Consider the following 25,104-nt stretch of genomic DNA (forward strand, 5'->3'; position numbering starts at 1 on the left):
GCATATGAATGCATCCGATGAGCCTGATCGAGGACTATTTGCTCTGCTAAGGCTTTATAAAGATGCGATCTAAAAGGATAGCTAGTTCCACCGGATCTGCTTCTAAGACTGTTTCCAAGAAGCCTAAATTAGACCAAAAATCTACAATTAAAAAGACCCAAAATGATAAGAAAGTTCCGAAACTGCCACCAAAAGCTGTTAAGAAGATATTAAAATTAACGTCAAAAACTGTTAATTACACGCTATGCATTCCTACAAGTATTTTAGACAATTGCTCAAACTTAGAACAAATTACTCATACTATCTACCAAGTTGCAAAAAGCGCTACCCTTTTCAATGCCTGGGAGATCATTGTTCTTGACCTTGGCGACAGTCTTGAAAAACAGCACAAAGGTGATCTAGAGGGTAAGAAAGCGCCGCAGAAGAAGATCAAGTTCAATGAGCCGGCTGCATCCGTTGCTCTAACGGCATCTACCGACAAGGCTGCTGCTTCCTCATCTTCCTCCTCGACGAGAAAAAAGCTAACACGTGCTATGCTAATCGCAACACTGCTGCAGTACTTCGTAACTCCTCCATACTTAATATCATCTGTTTTCAAGAAAAAGTATGCCGGCTATTTCAAGGTTGCTGCGAAACTCCCAAGGCTTTCAGCTCTACCGTTCATGCGCCACCTTTCAGATGACAAAGGCAGGTACAGGGAGGGGCTTTCCGTTCGCATGAAGAAGCCTACTACAATTAACTGCTCCACTAGTAAAACATCAAAGATGCAGAAAAAGCCGTACGAAAAAACCAGCTATATCAATATAGGAAAGGGCGAATATTTGGAGCTAAAAGGGCAGATGGTCCCTGTGAACGTCAGGGTTACAGTGGATACCGTTAGCCGCAGAGTAGTATCCCCAACGGAGGCCTATGGCGATTATGTAGGAGTTAACGCTTCTTATGGTTATCATGTTCGGGTTGCTCCGACATTCCCAGACGTATTCACCCAGTGTGGGCACTCCGAAGGCTATACACAGGCTATTTGGGTCAATAGCGGGGACTTTTTCCATGAAGAGAATAGATCAAGCATAAAAATCCCTCGCATAGAGCGCATTATAAGGCCTACAGATGAAGAGCTCGCCGACGGGGCTGCACCATCAAATGTATTGCTTTTCTTTGGCAAGCTCAAGCATCTTCAACACAAGTTCAACGAATCTGCAGAACAGTTTGACGGTGCACAAGGCGTCCAAAGCTTTTTCGATGGTCAACTGGACCTTCCAGGCAGTTGCCCAGAAGGCTATGTTTGCATTGAAGACAGCTGTCTCATTGCATTAACCTGCCTCAATCATATAGTTTAATCAATCATATGTAGTTTAATCAATCATCTCATCTACCCCGCAGTGTGCCTTATCTTTTGTGTCACGTGAATTACATTCCGTGCACCACGTCAGTGTAACTAAAAATAGCTTGACAACGCCTCGTTCCATTTTGCGAGATCCGTTTCTTTAAAACCAATCGATTATTATATATCTGAACATTCATGGAATTGTGCATAAGTTATCTTACTAGGTCAAGGAAGCATAAAGCCAGATTTGCGAACATCAATAGTGTTTGAAAATGCGTTTTACTATTGCCGCCTCAGCTGCTTTGCTAGCAGCTTCTTCCGTAAATGCTTTAGGTGAACTAGCATTCAATCTAGGAGTTAAGATACATGATGGTACTTGTAAGTACACACAAGACTACCTCGAGGATTTGGATGTTTTAAAACCATACACTGATACCATTAAATTTTATGCTTCTTCTGACTGTAACACTTTGCAGTGGCTGGGCCCAGCTCTTGAGCAGAAGAATTTCAAGGCATTCGTTGGTGTCTGGCCACATGATGATGCGCACTTGGAACTTGAGAAGGCTGCTTTGAGAACCTACTTGCCTCGTATGAAGGTCTCCACTGTCAGGGCTTTCTTGGTTGGTTCCGAAACTCTATACCGTGATGATATGTCATCTGAAGAGTTGGCTTCAAAGATCAAGGAGGTCCGTGACGTTGTTCATGAACTCAAAGATGTCGACGGTAACTCTTACAGCTCCGTCCCAGTCGGTACTGTCGACTCCTGGAATGTTTTGGTTGATGGTCGTGCTAAGTCTACTATCGAAGCTTCCGACATTGTCTTTGCTAACGCTTTTGCTTACTGGGAAGGTCGTGAGATGCACAACTCTTCTTACACATTCATCGATGACATTATGCAAGCTCTTCAAACTATCCAAACTACTAAGGGTACTACTGATATTACTTTCTTCGTTGGAGAAACCGGCTGGGCTACTGAAGGTGGTAATTTTGGACAATCTTACCCATCCATCAGCAACGCAAGATTATACTGGAAAGAAGCTATCTGCGCAATCAGAGCATGGGGTATCAACACCATCGTATTTGAAGCTTTTGACGAAGATTGGAAGCCTGTTACTTCTGGTATTTCTGACGTTGAAAACCACTGGGGTGTTTTCACTGCTAATAGAGAACTAAAATACCCGTTAGACTGCGACTTTGACTAGTCACGTGTTTAGCACTTGAATATATTCGTTACCCTGCCATTTGAGGTTTAGGGTCTAATTTTATATCTTCGTATAATGTGATGCTCAAATTGTAAGTTTGCCACCGAAAGTTTTATGTGAAAAATTTTCGTAAATAACCTAGTGATACTTAATAGAGTTCAAAGTAGCTTTGAATAAACATCAAACCACAGGGACTCAGCTCATTGTTACTCCTTTTTGCTACCTCAATTGATTTTAGCAAGTTTCTATACGGATCAGTAAACCTTCTGTCATTAAGTCGAGTTATAAGTTGAACAATCAAATGTCACGTTTTTTCTCTCGTGGGTATCACTATGATAGTGCTACATCAAGTGAAGAAGAGGAGTTTATGTCCTCTTCTGAGGATGACTTAGTTGCATCCTCTTCATCTAATGATGAAGTAGAATCCGAAGACTCCTTTTTCAATGATTCTGAGTCTGATTTTGGAGAGACCGATGATGACGACTCGGACAGTAAGCCATATGGGCCAGATTGGTTTAAGAAGCCTCAATTCCGTAAAGGTGGTGCTACAGGTGCTAGCCGTTTCCTAAAAGGTAATGACTCAGGATCCGATAACTCCGACGGTGAAGAAAGTAAAAAAGTTGTCAGATCTGCAAAGGACAAGCTTCTTGATGAGATGACTGCATCTTACAGTAAGATCGATGCTGCCGATTTGACTCAAGACTGGGTAACTATCCTTGCTGAATTTGAGAACATCAATAGACTAGTTGTGAAGGCACAACAGCAAAACTTCGGTACTCCAAATGTATTTGTAAGAGTGCTTGCTCAGGTTGAAGACCTTGTTAATGCGAATGCACAAGCTAACATCAAACATAAAGTGGCGGCTAAAGCTTTCAATACAGTGAGGCAGAGATTAAGGAAGGCTGCTCGCGAGAACGAGGAATTGTTGGCCAAGTTTAGGGAAGACCCTGCTTCTTTTGAGAAAGAAGCAAATGCTGATGTGCAAACTAATGACATGGATGTTCCTGTGCTTGGAAGAAGAAATGCAGATGGAGAGCATGTTAAAGTTGCACACTCTGATTTCTATAGTGCTTTGCGTATGGTCATCGAATCCAGAGGTAAAAAAGGTACCGACATTCAAGCTCAGATCAGGACTATGGAAGAACTCGTAGATATTGCTCAAACCCCATATGAGTCCATTATCGTTTACTTGAACTTGATACCTATTAGATTTGATGCCACCTCTAATTTGACCTATCAGCCATTGGATCAATGGAAGGCCATTCATGCTAATGTTTCTGATCTCCTCACTACATTGGAAGCAAACATTGACAGTTATCATGTTACTGAAATTGCTCCTCGTAACGAATTTATAGAAGAAGAGCCTCAACCTAACGAAAACGGTATTAGAGAGATATTGGGCTCAGTGTTTTCGTTTGTGGAACGTTTGGATGATGAATTTAACAAATTCCTGCTACATACTGATCCTCATTGGAGTGATTATTTTGAGCGTTTAAAGTATGAGCAAGTTATTTACAATTTGATTGTGCGTGCTCAATTATACTTAGAGAAGGTTCTATTAGAGCGTGTTCAACCAGATCATGTCGGTAAGTACATGGCACGCGTATTTATCCGGAGGTTAAACCATATTTACTACAAGAAGGCAAAACATGTTGCAATTATTGAAAGTAATGCCTGGAAATCACTACCAAATGATTGCTCCAAAATCATCAAGTATTCAAGTGACCCTGAATATACTTCCAACTTGATCGATAGGCTTTGTACCCATGTTGCAGCTTCACCAGATCACTTGTTGAAAAAGCGTGCCATTCTGTACCACATCTATTACTTTGCATTGAACAATGAGTTTACCAAGGCTAAAGAAATGCTGGTGCAATCCAGCGTCAGAAATTCCATTAATTCTCTGGACCCATCTATACAAATCTTATTCAATAGAGTCATTGTTCAATTGGGTATTGCTGCATTTAAGTTATGTTTAGTGGAAGACTGTCATGAAATTTTGAATGAAGTGTCTACAGCTCCCCATCTGAGAGATATTTTGGGCCAACAATCCTTGCTAAGAGCATCCAGCAATGTCGGTAACAACAATAACACTCTCTTATCCACTGACCAAGTATGCCTTCCATTCCACCAGCACATTAATCTAGACTTTATTGATTCCGTATACATGACTTGTTCTCTGTTGATTGAAATTCCACATATGGCTGCATACTATTCCGGTGTTAAGGTTAGAAGGCTTCCATTTTCGCAGAAATCCATCCGTCGTGCATTAGAATATTACGAAAAGTCTAACTTCCGAGGCCCTCCAGAGACTATGAGGGATCATATGGTCCACGCTGCGAAGGCAATGCAAAAGGGTAACTGGGCTCAATGTATTCAATACTTGAAAAGTTTATCCACTTGGTCGTTGTTAGGTGAAAACGCTGATGAAGTCTTCATGAAGTTAAGTGAAAGAATTCAAATTGAATCTTTAAAGACTTACATTTTCACTTACAAAAGATTCTACAGTAAACTATCAGTTCCTAAGTTATCAGATTTCTTCAACTTACCTCAGGAACAGGTTGTCAATGTTATTGAATCGATGTGTGAATCCTTTAATATCAAGGGAACTTTGAATGAAACCAAGGAAATGCTTATCTTTGAAAAGGGTGATGAGATTACTAAATTAGAAGAAGCTGTAATCAAGTTGAAGAAAGATATGAAACACAGAAGTGATCGTTTGAACAATAATATTGTCCAACGCTAATGGTTTCTCCTAAAAATACCTTTTCAAATCTACATAATTACAAAGGCAATTATTTCCAGGACATCATGTATGTATATTATATTGTTGTTACTTCACGATATATGCGTGGTTAAAAATCACGATGTATAGGCTTAAAAACGTTAAATAAATATCTTTCCATATTACGTAGATATCAAATAAATATATGGGATGCGTAATTCACCGTTCATAATTAATATAAAATAAACATAATATATGTTACCTTTATATAAATAAAAAGACCCCCGCTAATTTGAACTGATTCTAGAACTACACTTAATATAACCTGTTACCAATACTCCAAGGATAATGCCTAGGTAAATACTCGCTTTGTTCTTTTATCTGTGATATTTTTTTGATTTTTTCACATACATAATAATTAAAAATGTCTATTATCCGTCCAGGGTGTTTGTCTCTAATCCGTCCACAATGTTTTGTGTCATGGTGGTAATGCTAAATTATGCTCTAATTCCTCCAGTTTTAATTTCTTTACAGGGCAGTATTTGTATTTTGGATACACCAAATGATGATGGTTTTTCTCCACTTTGGAAAATTTCACAAACTCTTCCCTACAATGATTTAATTCTGAATTCCACATCAGCGTGATAACCTGTGCCAAAACCGTATGATTACTAAATTTAGGGTCTACAGGGACGCGCGCATGTCCCGATTGGTTAATGCTAGAAAGTCCGCTTAATCTCGTATCACATGGCCGGTAAAGTTCCTGGTCAATAATCTCAGACAACCTCGATATTTCAGGTAATTCTTGGAAATTCATATCCCGACGGAATTTAGCGGTTTCTAAAAGCAGATCTAAAATAGCATATTCATCTAGTGATGGAAACTCTTTTTGGACGACTATCACTAGATCGCTAACTATCTTGACAACTTTCAAAATAGACAAAGCTTTCATTAGGGACGACCTGTAAAGCATGAAGCTGTTAAGAGGCCTTTTCATTTTACCTTCAATAAATTCATAATACTTGCTTTTACGTTTTCTGTCATCCGATTCCCTTAATAGGTTCATATGACGTAGTCTTAAAAGCAAGAAATCCGAATGTGTCAATTTCGATTCGGGAGATGTACCCGCCGTAAAATCGTTGTAACCAGATGATGTTCGCACTTCAATTTCGTATGGCCATTTTGATTTACCCTTAGGTGATCTTACAGTATAACGAGGGAATTGCTTCAATTGTCCCGGGCATCTTTTTTTACGCTGATTCAACCACACCCACTTGTTAAGAGTAACTGCATCTTCGGACAACAAAGCTGCAGTTTCATCCGCACTTCTTAACTTCGCAAAATATGGCTCAAATTCCAACGCTAAGATTTCCAATTTTTTCGACAAATACTTCTGCTGAGGGAAAAGTTCAAACACTTCGTATGCAGTATCTAAGGCCACATTTTTCTCTTGCAACTTCGAAATAATATGCGACATGCATTCGGGTGTCATTGGAGACACTGGAACCCATTCTGATTTGTTCTCCATTTCTACCTTGGTTGTATCACATTGCATAGATAATTGCGCTTGTGCAACATACTTGTAAATTGCCGGATGGTGGTTTCCATGTGTACTGGATACACCATTAACATGCGAAAGGGTACTATGTGTACCGTTCATATCCTTTAAGGAAGTGTAAGGTACCCGATTAGTAGTGCCATTGTGGTTGCTCATTAAGCTATTTTTAGCATTGTAGGCACTCCCAATGCCGCTGGCATCACTAGCGCTGCTGCTAATACTGCTAATACTGCCACTATGATTCAAAATACGACCCATAGATCCTCCCATTGCTTGCGGAAATGACATGGAATTACCATATCCCATGGCAGCAGGAGAATCATTTGGAAGCATACCTGAACAAATAGACCGCGATCTCTTGAATCCTTGACCTGCTCCATGAGGAGAACTATTAATAGATGACACCGGGGTAACTTTGTTTAAAACCTGCTGCTGTTGCTGAATCTGATGCTGAATTTGTTGGATTTGCTGCTGCAGCTGTTTTTTCTGTCGCAGTGATCCATGGCACTGCAAAATGGTATCTTGCGATCTTGATCGTGTATGTGTATTCTGCAGTTGTTGTTGTTGCAGCTGTTGCTGTTGCAGTTGTTGCTGTTGCAGTTGTTGTTGTTGTTGTTGTTGTTGTTGTTGTTGTTGTTGTTGTTGTTGTTGTTGTTGTTGTTGTTGTTGTTGTTGTTGTTGTTGTTGTTGCTGCCGTTGCTGTTGTTGTTGCTGCTGCTGTTGTTGGTAGGGTTCCGATACTTCGGTGTCGATAGAATTGCACCAATTGTCAAAAATTCCCGCGTTCCAATTTATGGCGGATCCGACATGGTTTGTAGGCTGGTTCGCAGTGTCTCCCTCCTGGAGAGAAAAGGCGTTGTTATATGTAAGATTTTGTAATAAAGGGTATTCAGTAGACAATGGCTTCTGTTGTTCTTGAAAAGTACTGTTTGTACTTCCAAGCGCATATAGCGGTTCGAGATCAACTTCAAATCCACTGCTGGCGGTAGTCGTAGCACTGTTACCGCTGTCCTGCCGCTGGTGTTGATTTACCGGGTTTACAGACTGCAAAAGCCTTTGACGAGTCCCAGCAGGCATCGTAACCAGCGGCTGCTGTGGATTCATAATCTGTTGTTGTGCTGATCGATCATCACTGGGTGATATAAGCACCTTCGACAGATTGAATATACCATCTTCACTATCAGAAAGCGAGTTCAATCGCGAAAAAACCTCCTCACCATCTTCGTCTTCTTCCTCATCATCATTCTCGTCCAGATCAGCTTCTTCTACTTTACGTTTAGCCGATTCGATCCAGTTTTTCCCTCCATTCTCTGGGATACAAGGTGTAGTGTATTCTAATGGCATCCCATATATCCTAAGTTGGGTCTGATCACTTTTCTCCTTCGTACTAACCCACCGGCTATCCAGATCAGTCATTCTTAACCCTGCTTAATGCTAATATAACCGTCAAATTAACCCACACAAGACCCTAACTTTTATATCCCACACGTACTCAAGCCCTTATGCCTGAAGCCTTCTTTGCCTGCTCACACGCTTAGTCACGCCCTCACTCCGATCCTCGACTTTCGCGCTCTATGTGCCTAACAACACGCGAGCCGAGCGTCTCCGTATTAAAAAACCTCCCTAATTAAGTCACCAGTCTGTAAGTCGCAGGATGTACTCTTACTGCCACGCTCTCCACTTCGGGCCGATAGGGTTTCAGTATGTTTAAACCACCCTATTCACTGTTACTCTGAGATTAATAATAATCACCTACGGTTATTAGCACAGTTTCTCCTTTCTTCGCGTTATTTTGGAAAATCAGATCACCACTCTTATCCTTGATATAATTAGACACCGATACTAAACATTAGGTATGCTACTTGGAACGCTTATATACTCTTGAACGTATGTTTCGCCTATGTGTTTATCATTAGAAGTGTTTCTCGTATGTGAAACCTTTGCCACTTAATTATTTCATCAGAAATTAAAACGGAAACATTACGGTGGCCCCTGAAGAAAGAATTTTAGCGTCCGGTGAAGATGGGAGTAATCCATCAACTGGCTGGCAATCTTGCAGTGCCAGGGGTTTCGTCGTGCATTCCGGGCGCGGCGGGGTGCGCAGGCACTTGGGCACAGTGCAACTCCGGCGACAGAAGATAACCACAGATACAGCACGTTTTGTGGGGCGGGCAGACCGAAGGGCGCAAGGATACGTGTATGCGCCCGCCGCCGACACAGGCGCAAAAGTGGGGGGGGGCAAAGACATGGTTTTTAGGCGGCTGCGTTGATTATATCATCGGCATTAATGCCCGAGCGCTCGCACATTTCGTGGAAGATGGAATTTTCGTTGTATAGGTTAATCGGCGTGTCAAGACCCGCTACCCGGCCCTGATCCAACACTAAAATTCGGTCATAGAAAAGGATGGTTTTGAGCCTGTGGGCAATACAGAGCACCGTGGAATCTGCGAATTGTGAGACCAAAAGTGCCTGGATTTTAGCGTCGGTCTGAAAATCTACGGACGATGTGGCCTCGTCGAGAATAAGGATTTTTGAGCGTCTAACTAAAGTGCGCGCGAGAGCAATGTATTGACGCTCCCCGACAGAGAAGTTACCACCGTCCTCGGAGACTGGCTGATCAAGATGGAACTTGTTGTGCCTTAGAGCATCTGGGCTTGTATCTTGTGCATCTGCTTCGTCCACTGCGCCCGAACGGATCAGGGCATCCCATAGTTCTTTGTCAGTGTGGACGGAAAACGGATCAAGATTTTTCCGGATAGTTCCGCGGAACAGTACAGGGTCCTGCGGGATGATTGAAAGCCGGCTACGTAAGTCGTATAAGCCGATCTTACTAATATCAATGCCACCTATCGTGATGGTTCCTTTGTACAATTCGACTAATCGATATAGGGCGGAAAGTATTGAAGACTTCCCTGCCCCGGTACGACCGCAAATGCCAATCTTCTCCCCGCTTCTAATTTGGATCGAAAAGTCATGTAGTACAAGGGGCAAACCGGGCCTATACGCAAACGAGACATCTGAGAAGTTAATGTCCGCTGATTCAGGCCAGGAGTCGGGTGGCTGCAGTTCAGGGATACGATAAGGAGCTTCCTGAGGAATATCTGTTGCATATTCGATGATACGTTCCGCGCTGTTCATGTTAAGCTCTAACTGCGTCATCGTACGTAACAAAGTGTTAAAGTCTGAAGGTAAGCCTAACACGTAAACTAATAGCACTCCTACTGACGCGGGAGAGACATTAACGGCGCGCGTAATACAGGGGAGGACAATAATAAATGCAAATAAAGTTGCAACGAAATCGATAGATATTGCGACCCAACGTTGCAAAGCCACTAATGGAAAACTGGCTTCACACATCTTATTGTAAAAGTAGTCCGTTTTTTTTAGGAAGCGCTCCTCTGCATGATATGCCTTGATCGTGTCCACACCACCTAAGACTTCATTCAGACTGTTGTACACTAGTGATCGCTCGGTAGCTTCTAGCCTCTTAACTTCTCGGGCAGAGCACTGGAAGTGATCTGCTATGAACACATAGGCTAATGCAAGGAACGGGACGGCTATGGCAAACCATGGCATGTAAACTATACATAAGACCACAACACCTAGAATCCTTGTTAACTGGTAAATGACTAGACGTAAGAAAATTGTGCTTTCGTTATCCAAGGTCTCGGTATCCTTTGTGAAACGATTTAGGATACGCCCAATAGGAGTTGTATCTATAAAACTAGCAGGGGTGTGTAGAACTCTGTGAAAAGCTTTTAGATTCAGATTTTTAGCTGCATTCAGTCCCATGTAACAGATCATAGTAAATTCACAATTTGATACGATAAAGTTTAACATCACAAAGCAGAAGTATAATCCCATGTAAAAAGCATCCGAACGTCCACTAAACCTGTAATCGGACCAGTATGATAACCACACGGAATAGAATAAGGAAAAGAAAGTAGTAACAACAATTAGTATCAGTAACAATGGTATCATAAAAAACTCTTTGCCGTTTGTACCAGCTAATAGGTACTTTTTATAAACGCTGAATGGAATGCCGTTCGTTCCTCGAGCCTCCGCTTCAATTAAACGTCCCCTGGCTTCGAAATCGTCGTGAACATCAAACATTGATAAACTGTCAGTAGCCGAGACTGCTGACTTCATTTTTATTAGTTTGCTACTGGTATTTGCCTTCGCGTCCTCTAAATTGAAAGGTTGCCATTTTTCTTTGGGCTCACTTTCATCATGTTTGGTAACCGAAGATAGTTCTAACAATTTGGCAAAATTTGAGTTAGAAGCTCTTAGCTCATCTATAGTACCAACTTCAACCGAGCCATCGTTGTCAAGAAATATTATCTTAGACGCGTCCTTTGCTAAATGTATTTGATGCGTCGCTATGATCCTAGTCTTATTGTGAAGTCTTTTTATGATACATTCTTCCATGATATGAGAACCAACGCGTGAGTCTACCGCGCTGAAAATGTCATCAAATAAATATATGTCGCTTTCCTTGTAGACACATCTTGCCAAATTAATACGGGCCTTTTGACCACCAGATAATGTTATTCCTCTCTCACCAATTTCAGTATAATCTCCTCCCGGAAAAGTATCCAGATCGCTCCGCAAAGAACAAGCTCTGATTACTTCTTTATACCGTTCTTCGTCAAAGGGTGAGCCGAAAGTAACATTTTCACGGACAGTTGCATTTTGAACCCATGGGTAGCCACAGAATAGGACATTACCGTTCACATTAAGTGATCCTGCTGTTTTTGTCATTAACCCTGCTAGAGCATTCAACAATGAGGTCTTACCTGCCCCAATAGCACCAGCCACGAAGACTAGCTCACCCTTCTTTATTTCCAAATTAAGATCATGAAAGCCACGGAATCCACTTTTAGAAAGATCTACTAAACTTTCTGTTGAATAAGTAATCTCTGACTTTTTCATAACGGAATTACTACTTTCAGATGAGTTATCCTGTTCATCTTCATATTTTGGCCATTCAAATGAAGCAGCAACAAGCGTCAAAGCACTTGAAGAGGATGGATGTTTTTCACTAGGCAGTTGTACATCATCTTCGGCACTCCCTTCCGGTACCTCCTCAGCTTCCAGGAAGGCTTGGATACGCCTTGTAGATTCAAGACAGTCTGCTGCCGTGTTAAGCGCAATTGGCAAAAAAAATAGCTGTAAACTTAATGCATTGAAAGCACCTAAAGTCGAAAACATATTCGCAGCTGTTCTTCTATCATTGGCTACTCTATACATGACCAAGAAGATTGTCATGGCAGAAAAACTTGGTACCGCAATTGTTGCAGCATCCAGAAAATTTCTCAAGTACTGCATCCGCTTAACGTATTTTATCTCGTTTTCTCTCTTATCTTTTACACTTTCCTCGTAAGCGTCTTCCCATGCGTAGAACTTTAACACACGCATGTTGTTAAGAATATCCTTCACAATTGTAACACGCGCATCCGTCTGTGTATTAGCGGCAACTCTTAATTTCAGCATGATATGAAACACTGCAACAAAGGAAACTACAATTACCAAAAATACTCCAATACCAACAAGAGCTACCGGTCCCACAGTCAATAACAGATAGATCACGGTTATTATTAAACTAGGGAAAAAAGTGAATAAAAACGGCTGGAATGCAAGTCCAAATTCAAGCCGTGAACTATCGGTACTAAGCATTGACATTATTTTTCCACTAGACCATTTATGTCTAGCAGCTCCTGACAATCTTAAGGTTTTTGATATAACCGCTTTCGTTAAAACAGCTACTGCCTGCGTACCGGAAATCGTAGACAAATGTAGAAAGTGGTTAAATAACACACCACAAGTAAATAAAACAATGGACGATGCAAAAACGTAACCTATCCCGGGCCCAATGCTATTGTTAGCTGGGTTGATCGCCTCTATAATACGCTTCATAAGTAGCGGCTGAATTGTCCCTAACATACTACCCAAAACACAGTAAAAAATAGAACGGCTATACTGCCATTTGAAAGTCCAAAATAGGGCTTTAATTAAAACTTTATCCTTCAATTTTGCATTCGCTACTACCTCATCCCAAGATGCGTCAGGGTGTTCTTTTGCATATTTATTACGCGCTTCATCGACATATTTCGATAAATGCTTGTCAAAAATCCGGTAATTGGACTCTACTGACATCTTGGGGTCAATTGCCCACAAATCATTGGGTTGCAATGTCCTTCTGTAGCCAACCTTCAATAGGGGCATTAACCAGAAGAAAAACAACCGAGAGAGCGGGTTTGCACGACGCATTGGATATACCTTCCTCTCACAAGGATCTGGTACAGGCGGGATTTTCTTAGAATGCACCGCCCTGAAAATCCGTTTCTGAGGATAAATGCCTGAAGCACTTATTCTTTCTTCATCAGCCTTACTAAGGAAGTCTGTAGCAGCGCTTACCGTAAAACGTTCATCTCCTTCCTTATATTCGAGAGCTTCAGTCTCGGTAACTGAATTACTATAACCTTCAGTCTTCATAACTGAATAGTTTTGCACCAACTATTGGAAAGAGGAAAATGTTTGTAAAGGGACATTTAGTAAGACTTTAATAGCAATTGGTTATCGCTGCAACATTGCTAAGTAAAAAGGAATCGGATATATTTTTTTATCATGATTACTAATAAGAGGTACGTTTTTGCACGTTCGCAAACAAAACTGCTGCCGATAGTTGATAATATATTCTGCAATCTTTGTAATCTTTTGTATTTTTAATTTAACACCCCAGGTATACCGAACGCATATTGTTGTTAATCTTGTAAACAAACTAACAACAAACGGCGAAAATTGCGGATCCCGAAGTAATTTTATTTGAAGAAAACCTTTTATATGTCTAGGCAAGTAGAAGATGACTTACTCTAAGACTCTATAATCCACTAACAGTAATATTGTTGGGCCGATTATTTATAACTAAATTTCTCTTATTTATTTACATTCTAGTAATTACAAATAACATTGCAGATGCAGATGCATTTTTTAAAAATACTCGAATAGTGCCTCACAATCCTCAAATCCTGGGTTTAGGAAATCGAATGCGTTGACAAAGTTGCTATTAGGCAGTTGAATCGGAGGCTCTTTGTATTTTTGTAGGATAAATTCGTAATTAAGCTGTAACTTTTTACTCGTTCGAGCTTCTAGGGTATTTTTCATAATTGATACTAAACGAGCGAATAAGAAAAGAAAGTTGTTCAGAAGATTCGTAAAATTGTCTCCTGTTGTCATTTCCATTGGAAACGTGTTTGTTTCATGTGCTGTAAAAGGTGTAGGTGTAGTTAAGCTTGTGTGCACGCGATTCAGAAAGTTGAGAAGCAAATTCATGTCACCCTCGAATTGAAACTCGTCTTTCTGTAATGCAAGTGAAAAGCAGAAAATGTCAATGCAGACGACAAAGAATGCCCATGCATTAACCCTTATCACCACATTGAGGTAATTTTGAGCCAAGGCGATGGTGAATTCTAGTATTCTCCTGGATGACTGTACGCCTTTGTATTCAGGCTCATGCGAAAGCTTTGAAGTGGCTTTAAGGTATTTTTCAACTTTGAATCTACATCTTTGAACCAGTAGTGTATCTAGTAGATGGAGAATTGTATTTTCCATAACCAAGACACCCTGAGCCTCGGTAGTGCTCCCGGTCATATTTGAGCTTTGAAAAAGTCTGCCATCGCGCCAGCACTTCGGTAGTGATAATTGGTGTTCCTCTAGATCCCTCTGGATACTTTTTATGCGTCTATATTGACGTTTAGGATTGCATTCTGTAGAACAGTCATACAAACCTGCGTATACTCGACTGGTTAAGGTGCAGAGCTTGACATGGTAGTGTCCGGCTATGGACAAAAACCCTTTTGACTTTAGTATGGTGTCATACAGATCCTCGGCAAATTCTGGATCGTATTCTTTAGAGTGGCCGGCTGACTTGATGGAAACCCTTTCGAGCAGTTCGAAAGTTTTATCCTTTTCCGGTAGCTTGGTTGTGGTGTCAAAAGTAGCCACAACAGGAGGCTTACCAAGAATAACCGAGAATCTCAAGTCAATAGCCCGGCACATCCACCAAACCCCCCGTCTTTCTTCCAGGTCAGCTTCACTCAATGTCGTATAAGTGGACTCGGAATGTAGTCCTAAATCCTGCGAGAGACGTACAGCAACAGATATCAAGGAGTACGATGCATATATGGCACCACTGAGACCTGTGTATATAATTAAATGGACAATCGCCTTTATGGAGATCATACCTTCCGATGCAAGTGCCACACGATAAGCAAGGCTTAGAGAGGTTCCCACAAACTCTTCCTCGTACTTCTGTATGAGGTGAGGCGGCAACTCCATAAGTAAATCCGATACGGTTTCCATACTTATGGTTCCCAACCTTAAGAAAAGGCATACTAAAGCGCTTATTATATTTACAATCATAAGCTCTGACGACTTCATTGATGCAGCATCGTCACTGAGTTTCTTATAGAGCGCGTCAACGTCAACGTCTCGTATATGTACAGGAAGAACTTCCGACGGAGTGAACCGCTTGTAAATTTCTAACATATAGCCCATCACAGTAGAGCTACTGAGATTTTGTTCGACTGATGGCTTCGCGGTAACAACTTGATTCCGACTAGAAATATGCGCTTGCCACTGTGAAATCCGTTCAATGTCAGCTTCAGAGTTAGCACTTCGCTCGTGTACCCATTCTAATCCTCGCGGAAAAACAACAGAATAGGAAGACATTAAACCAATGCCATTCACAAATCCCCTATTCCACCTCACAGGCTGGTCACTCTCGTCCAGAGCTACTAAACTCTCATCATGAAGTCCATCTCGGCTCGCTGAACCGCTCATTTCACTCGCTGACCACTCAACAGAACATCCTTCTTCCTTTTCCCCAGTCGTAGATGAGCAACTGGCAGCTTCGCCTTTGTTCAGTCTTTTACTAAACTCATCACCGTCATGCGATCGCGTTCGCCTTTTCCTCCCTCGGCCGCCAGACCCACCAGTGTTAAGCATCGACACAATCTGCTCAACATATGCCTCTAATCGATCAATCTTCGACACCACCTTATTAAACTGCTCTGCTTTATTCGACATTCACTTTTGAGAACCCTGGATGGAATGCTGCTACAGCTTAAATCCCACTTTCATCCGCTTTCAATTTCAGTGAACAGATTGGGACCTGCTTATTTAAACACGATTGCTCTTTTAAAACATTACGCCTTCCGCTCCGAAAGCGAGCACGTGTTCTTACGTTTATAGTGATCTCGTTTGCTCAACCACAGTGACATTCATCAATGGGTTACCCGGAGGAAAACTGATTTAAAAAAAAAATTGACCCGGCCAGTTTTTGTGTGAGCTTTGTTAATTATTGTTAGTTAGTTTAGCTAAGTTACAAAAATCGATACAATAACAAAATTGATAGCAATACAACGGCACTGTATTAGGATTTGAAGACTATGTCAGCTTTATCCAGCGACATCAACAATACGTTGATTAACTTGCTTAATGGTTTTGGTTCATCTGACAACAACGTGCGCGCGGCGGCTGAGGAAACATTGAATACCCAATGGATTACAGAGGAAAATATTCAGGTTTTGCTTGTATTTTTAGCGGAGCAGGCATCATTTTCTGAAGATCTGACCTTGGCAAGTTTATCTGCTGTGTTATTTAGGAAATTAGCGCTAAGAGCACCTCCATCTTCAAAGACGGTTATAATTGCAAAAAATATCACTCATATAACTCCAGAGGCACTAGCTCAGATACGGGCTACATTGTTGAAGGGTTTTGTTTCTGAGCGGCCTAACGGAATCAGGCATAAGTTATCCGATGCGATTGCAGAGTGTGCGCAGGAAGATTTGCCAGAATGGCCTGAGCTTCTGCGGACATTGTTTGAAGCGACACGAAATCCCAACCCGAATTTCAGAGAATCTAGTTTTAGGGTATTTACCACTGTGTCTCATTTGATTAATTCGATAGAGATTAATAATGTGCTTCCTATCTTTGAAGGCGGGTTTACTGATACTGAAGATAATGTGAAAATTGCTGCCGTTACTGCTTTCGTTGGGTATTTCAAACAGCTACCCAAAGTGCATTGGTCAAAATTGGGTGTTCTATTGCCAAGCTTGCTAAATAGCTTGCCCAAATTTTTAGAGGATAATAAGGACGATGCTTTGGCGGCAGTTTTTGAGTCGTTGATTGAGCTTGTTGAATTGGCACCAAAGTTGTTCAAAAGTATGTTTGATCAGATGATTCAGTTCACTGACATAGTTATAAAGAACAAGGATTTGGAAGCCGCTGCTAGAACTACAGCTTTGGAGCTATTAACAGTATTCTCTGAGTGTGCTCCACAGATGTGTAAATCTAATCCAGCCTATGCGCAGTCATTGATTATGGATACCCTATTAATGATGACTGAAGTGTCGATAGACGATGAGCAAGCCTTAGAATGGCAGAATTCGGACGACGTGGAAGAGGACGATGAGGAAGTCGCATATGACAATGCCCGTCAGGCACTAGATCGTGTCGCTTTGAAACTAAACGGCAAGTATTTAGCTCCTCCGCTATTCCAATACTTGCAGCAAATGATCACTTCTTCGGAGTGGAGAGAAAGGTTTGCGGCTTTAATGGCTTTGTCCTCCGCAGCTGAAGGTTGTCGCGATGTTTTAATTGGTGAGATACCAAAAATCTTGGACATGGTTATTCCCCTAATTAATGATTCCCATCCAAGAGTCCAATATGGTTGTTGTAATGTTTTAGGTCAGATATCTACAGACTTCGCGCCACTAATCCAGAGAACATCGCATGAACACATCCTGCCAGCTTTAATTTCCAAGTTAACTGGCCAATCAGTTGATAGAGTCCAAACACACGCGGCAGCTGCGCTTGTTAATTTCTCTGAACATGCCACGCAAACAATTTTAGAGCCTTATTTGGATAGCCTGTTGACTAATTTATTGTCTATTCTACAAAGCTCAAAGCTCTACGTCCAAGAGCAAGCGTTAACTACTATTGCTTTTATTGCGGAGGCTGCCGAAAAGAAGTTCATTAAATACTACGACACATTAATGCCGCTTTTATTGAACGTGTTGAAAACTGACACCGGTAAGGAAAATAGAACTTTGAAAGGTAAATGTATGGAATGCGCCACCTTAATTGCTTTAGCGGTTGGTAAGGAAAAATTTTCTGTTCATTCTCAAGAATTAATTGAACTTTTAATTTCATATCAAAATGACGGTATCGAAGACGATGATCCGATTAAGACATACTTGGAACAAGGTTGGAGTAGAATATGTAGAATTCTCAGGGAGGACTTCGTTCCATTTTTACCAATTGTTCTACCATCGTTGTTAGAGACAGCGAAAGCAGGTCAAGATGTTAGTTTAATTGATGAAGAGGAAGCCAAAAATTTTCAACAGTATTCTGATTGGGATGTTGTTCAGATACAGGGTAAACATATCGCCATCCATACATCCATTTTGGATGATAAGGTTCCGGCAATGGAATTGTTACAGGTTTACGCAACCATTTTAAAAAATTACTTTGCTGGTTATGTTCCAGAAATTATGACTGAGATAGCCATTAAGTCTCTTGACTTCTATCTACACGATGGAGTCAGAGCTACTGGTGCAGGGCTCATCCCGGTTTTGTTCTCATCATTAGTTTCTGCTACTGGTACTCAAAATCCAAATACCATGGCCCTTTGGGAATTAGCCTCAACGAAATTAATCAATGCTATCATCTCCGAACCTATGCCTGAGATCATTCAAATGTACCATACTTCTTTGCTGGACGGTTTGAAAATTATGGGAGAGAATTGTTTGAATAATGACCAGTTAGAGAAATATACCAAAGGTGTTTCTGCGAATTTATCGGATGTTTACGAAAGGGTTAAACAACGCCACGGCCAAGAAGATGAGTACAACGAAGACGTTGATGAAGACTACGAAGACTTTACGGATGAAGATCTACTGGATGTCATAAACAAATCGCTTGCGGCAGTTTTCCAATCTTCCAACGGAATGTACGTAACCCACTTCCAAACCTTGTGGCCTCTGATCCACACTTACCTACAGGATTCTGAAGTCATTTTAATATTATTTGCATTAGTCGCCATTTCGGACATGATTCAATACTGTGGAGACAATAGTGCAGCGTATAAGGACGGCTTCGTCGGTAAATTAAAGGAATTTTTGGTCTCTCCAGAACCATCTGTTCGCCAGGCGGCTGCCTACTGTATCGGTTCATGTGCTCAATACGCCCCAAACGTATACGGTGAGGTCTGTATCAGTTCTCTAGACACTTTGATGATGGTTATCTCCATTCCAGAAGCTAAGTCTGAGGATAACGTCTCCGCCACCGAAAACTCAGCTGCTGCTATCGCCAAGATTTTACACTCCTTTGCTTCCAGTATTCCAAACTTTGACTCTTATGTCAGCAGTTGGTTGAAATGCTTCCCATTCATCCAAGATGAGGAAGCCGCAGCATTCAACTACAGATTTTTAGCGCAATTGATAGACTCTCACAATGCAGCGGTCGTTGAAAAGGAGAAGATAGGAGATATTGTAGATTACATTGTGCAAGCCTTACACCAGAAGAGTTTATCAGGAAAGACTGCAAGTGCCGTTGTGGACTCTACAAAGAAACTACTCGGCACACTTCCATCAAACGATGCGTTGCGGTACTTTCAAAGATATCCAACTTCAATCATGCAAGACATTAGCAAGTGGTTTGCTTAAGAAAAGTTAAACGGGTAATCCTATAAAATTGTAAATCTTGGTTCATTTCATCAACTTCTCACGCTTGGCATAGTGAAATTTATTAGTGTGTATAAAATTGTATAATGCAGAACATAACCCCGGACACTGTTGACGATTATATTTGTATCTTTGATTTTACCCTATTATTTGTTAATAGTTAAGCCAAAGAAAAGAAATGTAAAATTTTTATCACCAACATGAAAATTACAATACAACAAAAACACATCTCATCGATCATATATTGGAAATTGCTGTTCCTGCTGCCTTTATTCTAAGTCTAGGATCTCATTTATATCAAAAAAAAACTTCATAATGGGTCTAGCTGCCACTAGAACCAAACAAAGGTTCGGTTTGGATCCCAGAAATTCCGCTTGGAGTAATGATACAGGAAGGTTCGGTCATCAATACTTGGAAAAGCAAGGCTGGAAACCTGGAAAAAGTTTGGGATTGGTTTCTGACGGGATGTCTACTAATATTAAAATATCTATAAAAGATGATAATCTTGGTTTAGGAGCAAAATTGAAAAATAAAGAAAAGCAAGATGAATTTGATAGCGGTGAATGTGCTGGTCTTGACGTGTTTCAGAGAATTCTAGGTAGATTGAATGGCAGGGAAACCGAGGTTTCGAATGAACTCGAGAATCAGAGGAAATATGATATTATTAATGGTAAATGGGGTATTAATTTTGTTAAAGGTGAAGTGTTAGCCAGTACTTGGGACAATGCAACCAAAACCTTAAAGTCATACAGCAATTATAGGCATGATGAGGATGTTAGTGATAGGGACGGAAATGATTTAAAGAAGGAGAGGAAGGAGAAGAAGGAGAAGAAGGAGAAGAAGGAGAAGAAAGAGAAGAAGGAGAAGAAAGAGAAGAAAGAGAAACACAGTAAGAACAAGAAGGAGAAAAGGAAGCTCAAAAGCGATGATATTGATGAATTGGAGCATAACAAAACCAAGAAGGTCAAAAGATCTAAAGATAACTCTGAAACAGCAGTCACTCCGGAAAGCATGTTGGAGGCAAGAGAATCTGCTGCAATTGTTCCTAGCTCAATAAGTACTAGACTGTCAGTTCGGTCGAAGTGGATAAGACAAAAGCGTGCAGCTGTCATGGACTCTCAGGCACTGAAAGAAATCTTTATGGTTACTAAATCATAGCACTTATTCTAGAGCGCTAACACTCTGATAGAATAATTCTGGCGCAAGGCTACCATATAATTTGTAATTTGAACAATTTATTACAAAAAATAACATAGATGAGAAATACTTAACTATTACTTACAATTATAGCAGGAGCATGTTGAGACCAGTGATCAAGAATGCAATCACTGTTGTGAAAAGAGTTACAATCGGTGAACTGGATGGTGCTAAGTTGACACCTGCTGCACGGGAAGATGAACTACCTGAAGCGGATCCGCCACGGCGTGATTCACTAGTGGCAGATGCAAGTACACCAGAGCAGCTAGATGGAGTACTAGTAGCTGACGCCAATGATGCTGAGTTACTAAAATCACATGCAGATGATGAACGGCCATTCTGCTTGTAATATTCATTCAACAAGTACGATAATTTAACTTCACTTTCACAGAAAGAGAGATCACCGTATTCTCCTGTCGTACCATTAGCGGCTATTCCACTGCAATCAATATTGGCACATAGATAGTCAAATAAGGGAGCAAAATCCGCTTTATCGACATTGCTATTAACGACACATGCAAATGACGACTGAATACAATCACATATAGCATTATTTGGTTTTGGAGGCAAACCAGTGGCGGCAGACCAGTATTGGTTTGTTGCTGGGCAAGATAGTGATGTGCTAGTTGGGGTATAAGAAGCGCTATTCCTGATAGTGGGAGAAATGCTTGCCATCATTGATTTTAGATTATCGAAATCATCATTAGTGATAACGCTGTCCCCGTCCACCTCCACCAACCCGTATTCGTTAGCTTCTTCAAAGTACATATATACAATACCTCCAGACCAAACATCAGTCATATCACTACCATATAGAGTTCTCACTTCGGTGAACCGTCTTGGTCGGATTTCGTTACAGCCATATTCAGAAAAGAAGAGGGGAATGCTTAGGTTAGAGAACTCCTGTGTCCTATCAGAGTAGCCAGAAGTTCTAAATGAAGAGGTACCACACCACTCATACATATTAATCCCAAAGAAATCTGCTTTTTCGTCCTCATCACCACATGCGAAATAGTTCGCAATAGCTATTCTAGTTTGTTCATCATCATTCGATGAGTAACCAACAGGTATTTTACGATAACCTTTTTCTTTGATGTAAGCCTTGGTGTCCCTCAAAGCAGCTTTGACGAATGGTGAGGCGTCTGTATTACTGGCATTGTTGGTAACTTCATTACCAGCAAAAAATCCTAGAACGTTGGAGTAGCCCGCTAAAACATCTACGACGGAAGTGTATCTTTCATACAATTTCAGTGTCCATTCTGGATCGTCTCTATTTATTGATAAACCAGGCTCTGATAAATCAGCGATAACATAGATACCATTCCGCTGCAAGAGGTCCATGCATCTGCTGTGATCAAGACTTGTATTGACTGCATATACTCTTAGAGTATTCGTGTTCAACTCCCGTAAATAAGGAACGTCTCTAGAACAAGTTTCGAAATCCGCCAAGGGATCATTTATTGTCTGACCACCCGTAAGATTAGCAGTGTCCGCTTGGTACGCAATGCCCTGAATGTAAAATTGTGAGCCATTGTTAGAATAAAAGAATTTATTCCCCACGATTTCAATAGCTGGTGCTTGGTTCCCCGAGGAGCTTTGAGCCATTGACACCTTTAAAAAGAGGGTAACAAGGGTTAATAAAAATATCTGCTGCATTAAAAACAATTCAGTTGTCTAGTATGACTTAATAAAAATAATGTAGGGTATAACTTAACAATTTGGAAATGCAGCTTTAGTATCAACCAGCAATAACTGTTCCAATGGGCGGGGATCAGTAGGTGAATCAAAACGTCGTCCAGCAAAATATAAATAAATCACCTGCGAGAACCTTTTAACGCTTAAATTTATACTATCTTTCTACCCCGCTATATATGTTACTCAAATATAGCCAAGTAGCCTTATAATTATATAAAGAAACTAATTATGAAATGTTCTCGCTGAGCCACAAGGCGGCATTACTCCTACTTTATTTGGAAACTCTCTACATTCAATATGCCTTTCAGACAACCCCATTATAATTGGGTGGAAAGGTTTACAGAGTCATCCACCAGTGATAAATGTTAGATATTAGATCTAGACGCATTGTCTTGAAATGGTTCCTAGCTGCCGGACAGTCATGGAAAAAGTACTCCGTGAAAATACCGCCAAAATACACATAAACAAAAAGAAACTTTGATGTAATTGTTTACTTATAAAACAAAATACACAAAAACGGAAGTAATTTTTAGAAAGCGGTCAATAATTGCGAATTACAGGAAGTTGTGCAATTCTTTACTTCAGATGACCAAACATTGTTCTGTAGTTTCAAACGAACGAACTGTAGAAAACTAAATGATTGCAAGACCAAGCCCAACGGAGATGGAGAGGGTAATGGCGAGAACAGTGTACAATGAGGAAAAGCTTCTGATATTGTTTGATAGTCCTGCGTCCGAACTGGCTTTTCCCGTGCTTGTGGAAGATGACGATCCGGATCCATCACTTGCGGAACCTGCCGGAACACGAGAATGTGCTGAACCAGAATAAGTAATACTGCCGCTAAAAGATCCAGTACCAGCAGTACCTATAGCGCTCAATACTGGAGAGCAGGCAGATTGGCTGGATGGCTTAACTAGATTAGCAGAACCATTGAAATCACATGCGTCTGCAGCCTTACCTTGGGCCTTGTAGTACACATCCAATACGTATGACAACTTGTCTTTGTCGTCACAGAAAGAGTAAGAACCATATTCTCCGGTAGTAGCGTTGTTCACAATACCTGCACAAGAAACCTTGGAGCAGACGTACTCGAATAGTTGTTCGTAATCCTTTGGATCCAAACCATCGCTGACAACACAGCTCAAAGAATCAGACATACAGGCACAGACGTTGCTGTCTGGTACATGTGGTAGATTAGAAGCAGCTTTCCAAGTGTTGTCAACAGTTGGACAAGATGGATGTGTGATACTTGGAGAGTAGTCTGCGCTATTAACACCTGTTGGAGTTACCTTAGCAATCTGAGCAGAGTAGTTTTCAAAGTCTGGCAAAGTAGTAACCTTGTTGTCACTGCCGACAGAAACCAAACCATATTTGTTTGCTTCTTCGAAGTACATGTAAACCACACCACCGGACCAAAAATCGGACATCTTACCAAACAAAGCAGAAACGTCACCGAACTTTCTTGGACGAATTATGTTACAACCATATTCAGAGAAGAACGCAGGAACACCAAGTTTGGCAACTTCCTTTGTTCTATCAGCGTAACCAGATTTTTCGTAGGTGGAATCTCCACACCAAGCATACATGTTAGCACCATAAAATTCCATTCTTTCTTCATCTGTACCACAGGCAAAGTATTCAATCAGATCGACTCTTATGGCTTGGTCGTCGTTAGCAGAATAACCAACAGGAATCTTACGGTAGCCCTTAGCTTTAATGTATGCCTTAGTGTCCCTAATAGCAGCCTTCACAAATGCGGAAGCATCGGTATTGTTAATGCTGTTACTAACTTCGTTACCGGCGAAGAAACCCAAAACGTTGTCGTACTTTTGGAACTCGTCAACAACAGATGTGTAACGCTCATACAAATCCAAATCCCATTTTGGTGAATTTCTGTTGATGGAACGCTTTGGTTCGGAAAGGTCAGCAATAACGTAGATTCCTGCATCATTTAATGCCTGCATACATTTACTGTGGTCTTCAGAAGGATTAACAGAGTATACACGAATCACATTAGTTCTTAGCTGTTTCAAATATGGAATATCTCTAGAACATGCTTCAAAGTTGGCCAAAGGATCACTGTAAGATTGGCCAGGTTTCAGGTTAGAACCGTCATTGCTGTCAGAACCATCGGACTGGTAAGCAACACCTCTGATGAAGAACTGAGTACCGTTATTTGAGAAGAAGAACTTGTTACCGACAATTTCGATTGGCGGCAACGAGTCTGCTAGCACATGAATCGCAGCAAGCGAAGTTACTGTAATAAAAGATCCTAGTACGTTAAACAACATAGTTACGAGACTAAGATTTTGTTCGTTCCAGACGCGCAAGAGCGTATTAGAGACGGCGGAGAATATTTACGAATTATTCTTTATATATATTGATCGGTCCGCAAGTAAACTTATACGATGCTATTACGTGCGGACTGAACAATGGACCGTTTCACAGTGAGTTGTTACAGTCCCTTCTGTTCTATTTCTAGAAGTGGTATTGGATCGAGGCGCGGTTCTAGAAGGCAAGCTAAGAAAAAAAAACGGCCCGCGTAAATTATGATACCGAGAAAACGAGGCGGGTCTTAAGTAAATAAAAAAACCGGCTCCTAGCAGTATTTATTACTACTTACAGTTTGATGACATAAAATACGCGATGAACTCGAG

The 25,104-nt window shown here is 40.9% G+C and overlaps 10 protein-coding genes across 10 annotated transcripts; 5 read left to right on the forward strand and 5 right to left on the reverse strand.

Moving 5' to 3' along the window:
• Positions 1-62: 62 nt before the first annotated feature.
• AW171_hschr63972 (RNA methyltransferase) lies at positions 63-1,337 on the forward strand (the record flags this gene model as incomplete). The annotated part of the gene is made up of 1 exon (XM_018133480.1): positions 63-1,337. One exon carries the CDS (start codon positions 63-65, stop codon positions 1,335-1,337), a length of 1,275 nt encoding a protein of 424 aa, XP_017988969.1.
• Positions 1,338-1,596: 259 nt separating this feature from the next.
• BGL2 (glucan 1,3-beta-glucosidase) lies at positions 1,597-2,526 on the forward strand (the record flags this gene model as incomplete). Its single annotated transcript, XM_018133481.1, has 1 exon — positions 1,597-2,526. One exon carries the CDS (start codon positions 1,597-1,599, stop codon positions 2,524-2,526), a length of 930 nt encoding a protein of 309 aa, XP_017988970.1.
• Positions 2,527-2,827: 301 nt separating this feature from the next.
• On the forward strand, positions 2,828-5,272 carry NIP1 (translation initiation factor eIF3 core subunit c; the record flags this gene model as incomplete). Its single annotated transcript, XM_018133482.1, has 1 exon — positions 2,828-5,272. The coding sequence occupies one exon, from the start codon at positions 2,828-2,830 to the stop codon at positions 5,270-5,272; it is 2,445 nt and encodes an 814-aa protein (XP_017988971.1).
• A 457-nt stretch (positions 5,273-5,729) lies between these two features.
• On the reverse strand, positions 5,730-8,225 carry AW171_hschr63975 (HFR121Cp; the record flags this gene model as incomplete). The annotated part of the gene is made up of 1 exon (XM_018133483.1): positions 5,730-8,225. The coding sequence occupies one exon, from the start codon at positions 8,223-8,225 to the stop codon at positions 5,730-5,732; it is 2,496 nt and encodes an 831-aa protein (XP_017988972.1).
• An 837-nt stretch (positions 8,226-9,062) lies between these two features.
• Positions 9,063-13,304, reverse strand: YOR1 (ATP-binding cassette transporter YOR1; the record flags this gene model as incomplete). Its single annotated transcript, XM_018133484.1, has 1 exon — positions 9,063-13,304. The coding sequence occupies one exon, from the start codon at positions 13,302-13,304 to the stop codon at positions 9,063-9,065; it is 4,242 nt and encodes a 1,413-aa protein (XP_017988973.1).
• A 495-nt stretch (positions 13,305-13,799) lies between these two features.
• AW171_hschr63977 (fungal specific transcription factor domain-containing protein) lies at positions 13,800-15,896 on the reverse strand (the record flags this gene model as incomplete). The annotated part of the gene is made up of 1 exon (XM_018133485.1): positions 13,800-15,896. The coding sequence occupies one exon, from the start codon at positions 15,894-15,896 to the stop codon at positions 13,800-13,802; it is 2,097 nt and encodes a 698-aa protein (XP_017988974.1).
• Positions 15,897-16,258: 362 nt separating this feature from the next.
• On the forward strand, positions 16,259-19,537 carry PSE1 (importin PSE1; the record flags this gene model as incomplete). Its single annotated transcript, XM_018133486.1, has 1 exon — positions 16,259-19,537. The coding sequence occupies one exon, from the start codon at positions 16,259-16,261 to the stop codon at positions 19,535-19,537; it is 3,279 nt and encodes a 1,092-aa protein (XP_017988975.1).
• Positions 19,538-19,870: 333 nt separating this feature from the next.
• Positions 19,871-20,713, forward strand: PXR1 (telomerase inhibitor; the record flags this gene model as incomplete). Its single annotated transcript, XM_018133487.1, has 1 exon — positions 19,871-20,713. The coding sequence occupies one exon, from the start codon at positions 19,871-19,873 to the stop codon at positions 20,711-20,713; it is 843 nt and encodes a 280-aa protein (XP_017988976.1).
• Positions 20,714-20,839: 126 nt separating this feature from the next.
• Positions 20,840-22,408, reverse strand: AW171_hschr63980 (HFR126Cp; the record flags this gene model as incomplete). Its single annotated transcript, XM_018133488.1, has 1 exon — positions 20,840-22,408. The coding sequence occupies one exon, from the start codon at positions 22,406-22,408 to the stop codon at positions 20,840-20,842; it is 1,569 nt and encodes a 522-aa protein (XP_017988977.1).
• Positions 22,409-23,079: 671 nt separating this feature from the next.
• On the reverse strand, positions 23,080-24,738 carry AW171_hschr63981 (glycoside hydrolase family 72 protein; the record flags this gene model as incomplete). Its single annotated transcript, XM_018133489.1, has 1 exon — positions 23,080-24,738. One exon carries the CDS (start codon positions 24,736-24,738, stop codon positions 23,080-23,082), a length of 1,659 nt encoding a protein of 552 aa, XP_017988978.1.
• Positions 24,739-25,104: the final 366 nt, after the last annotated feature.

This window comes from Eremothecium sinecaudum, chromosome VI (genome assembly GCF_001548555.1).
Source record: "Eremothecium sinecaudum strain ATCC 58844 chromosome VI, complete sequence".
Taxonomy (NCBI): domain Eukaryota; kingdom Fungi; phylum Ascomycota; class Saccharomycetes; order Saccharomycetales; family Saccharomycetaceae; genus Eremothecium; species Eremothecium sinecaudum.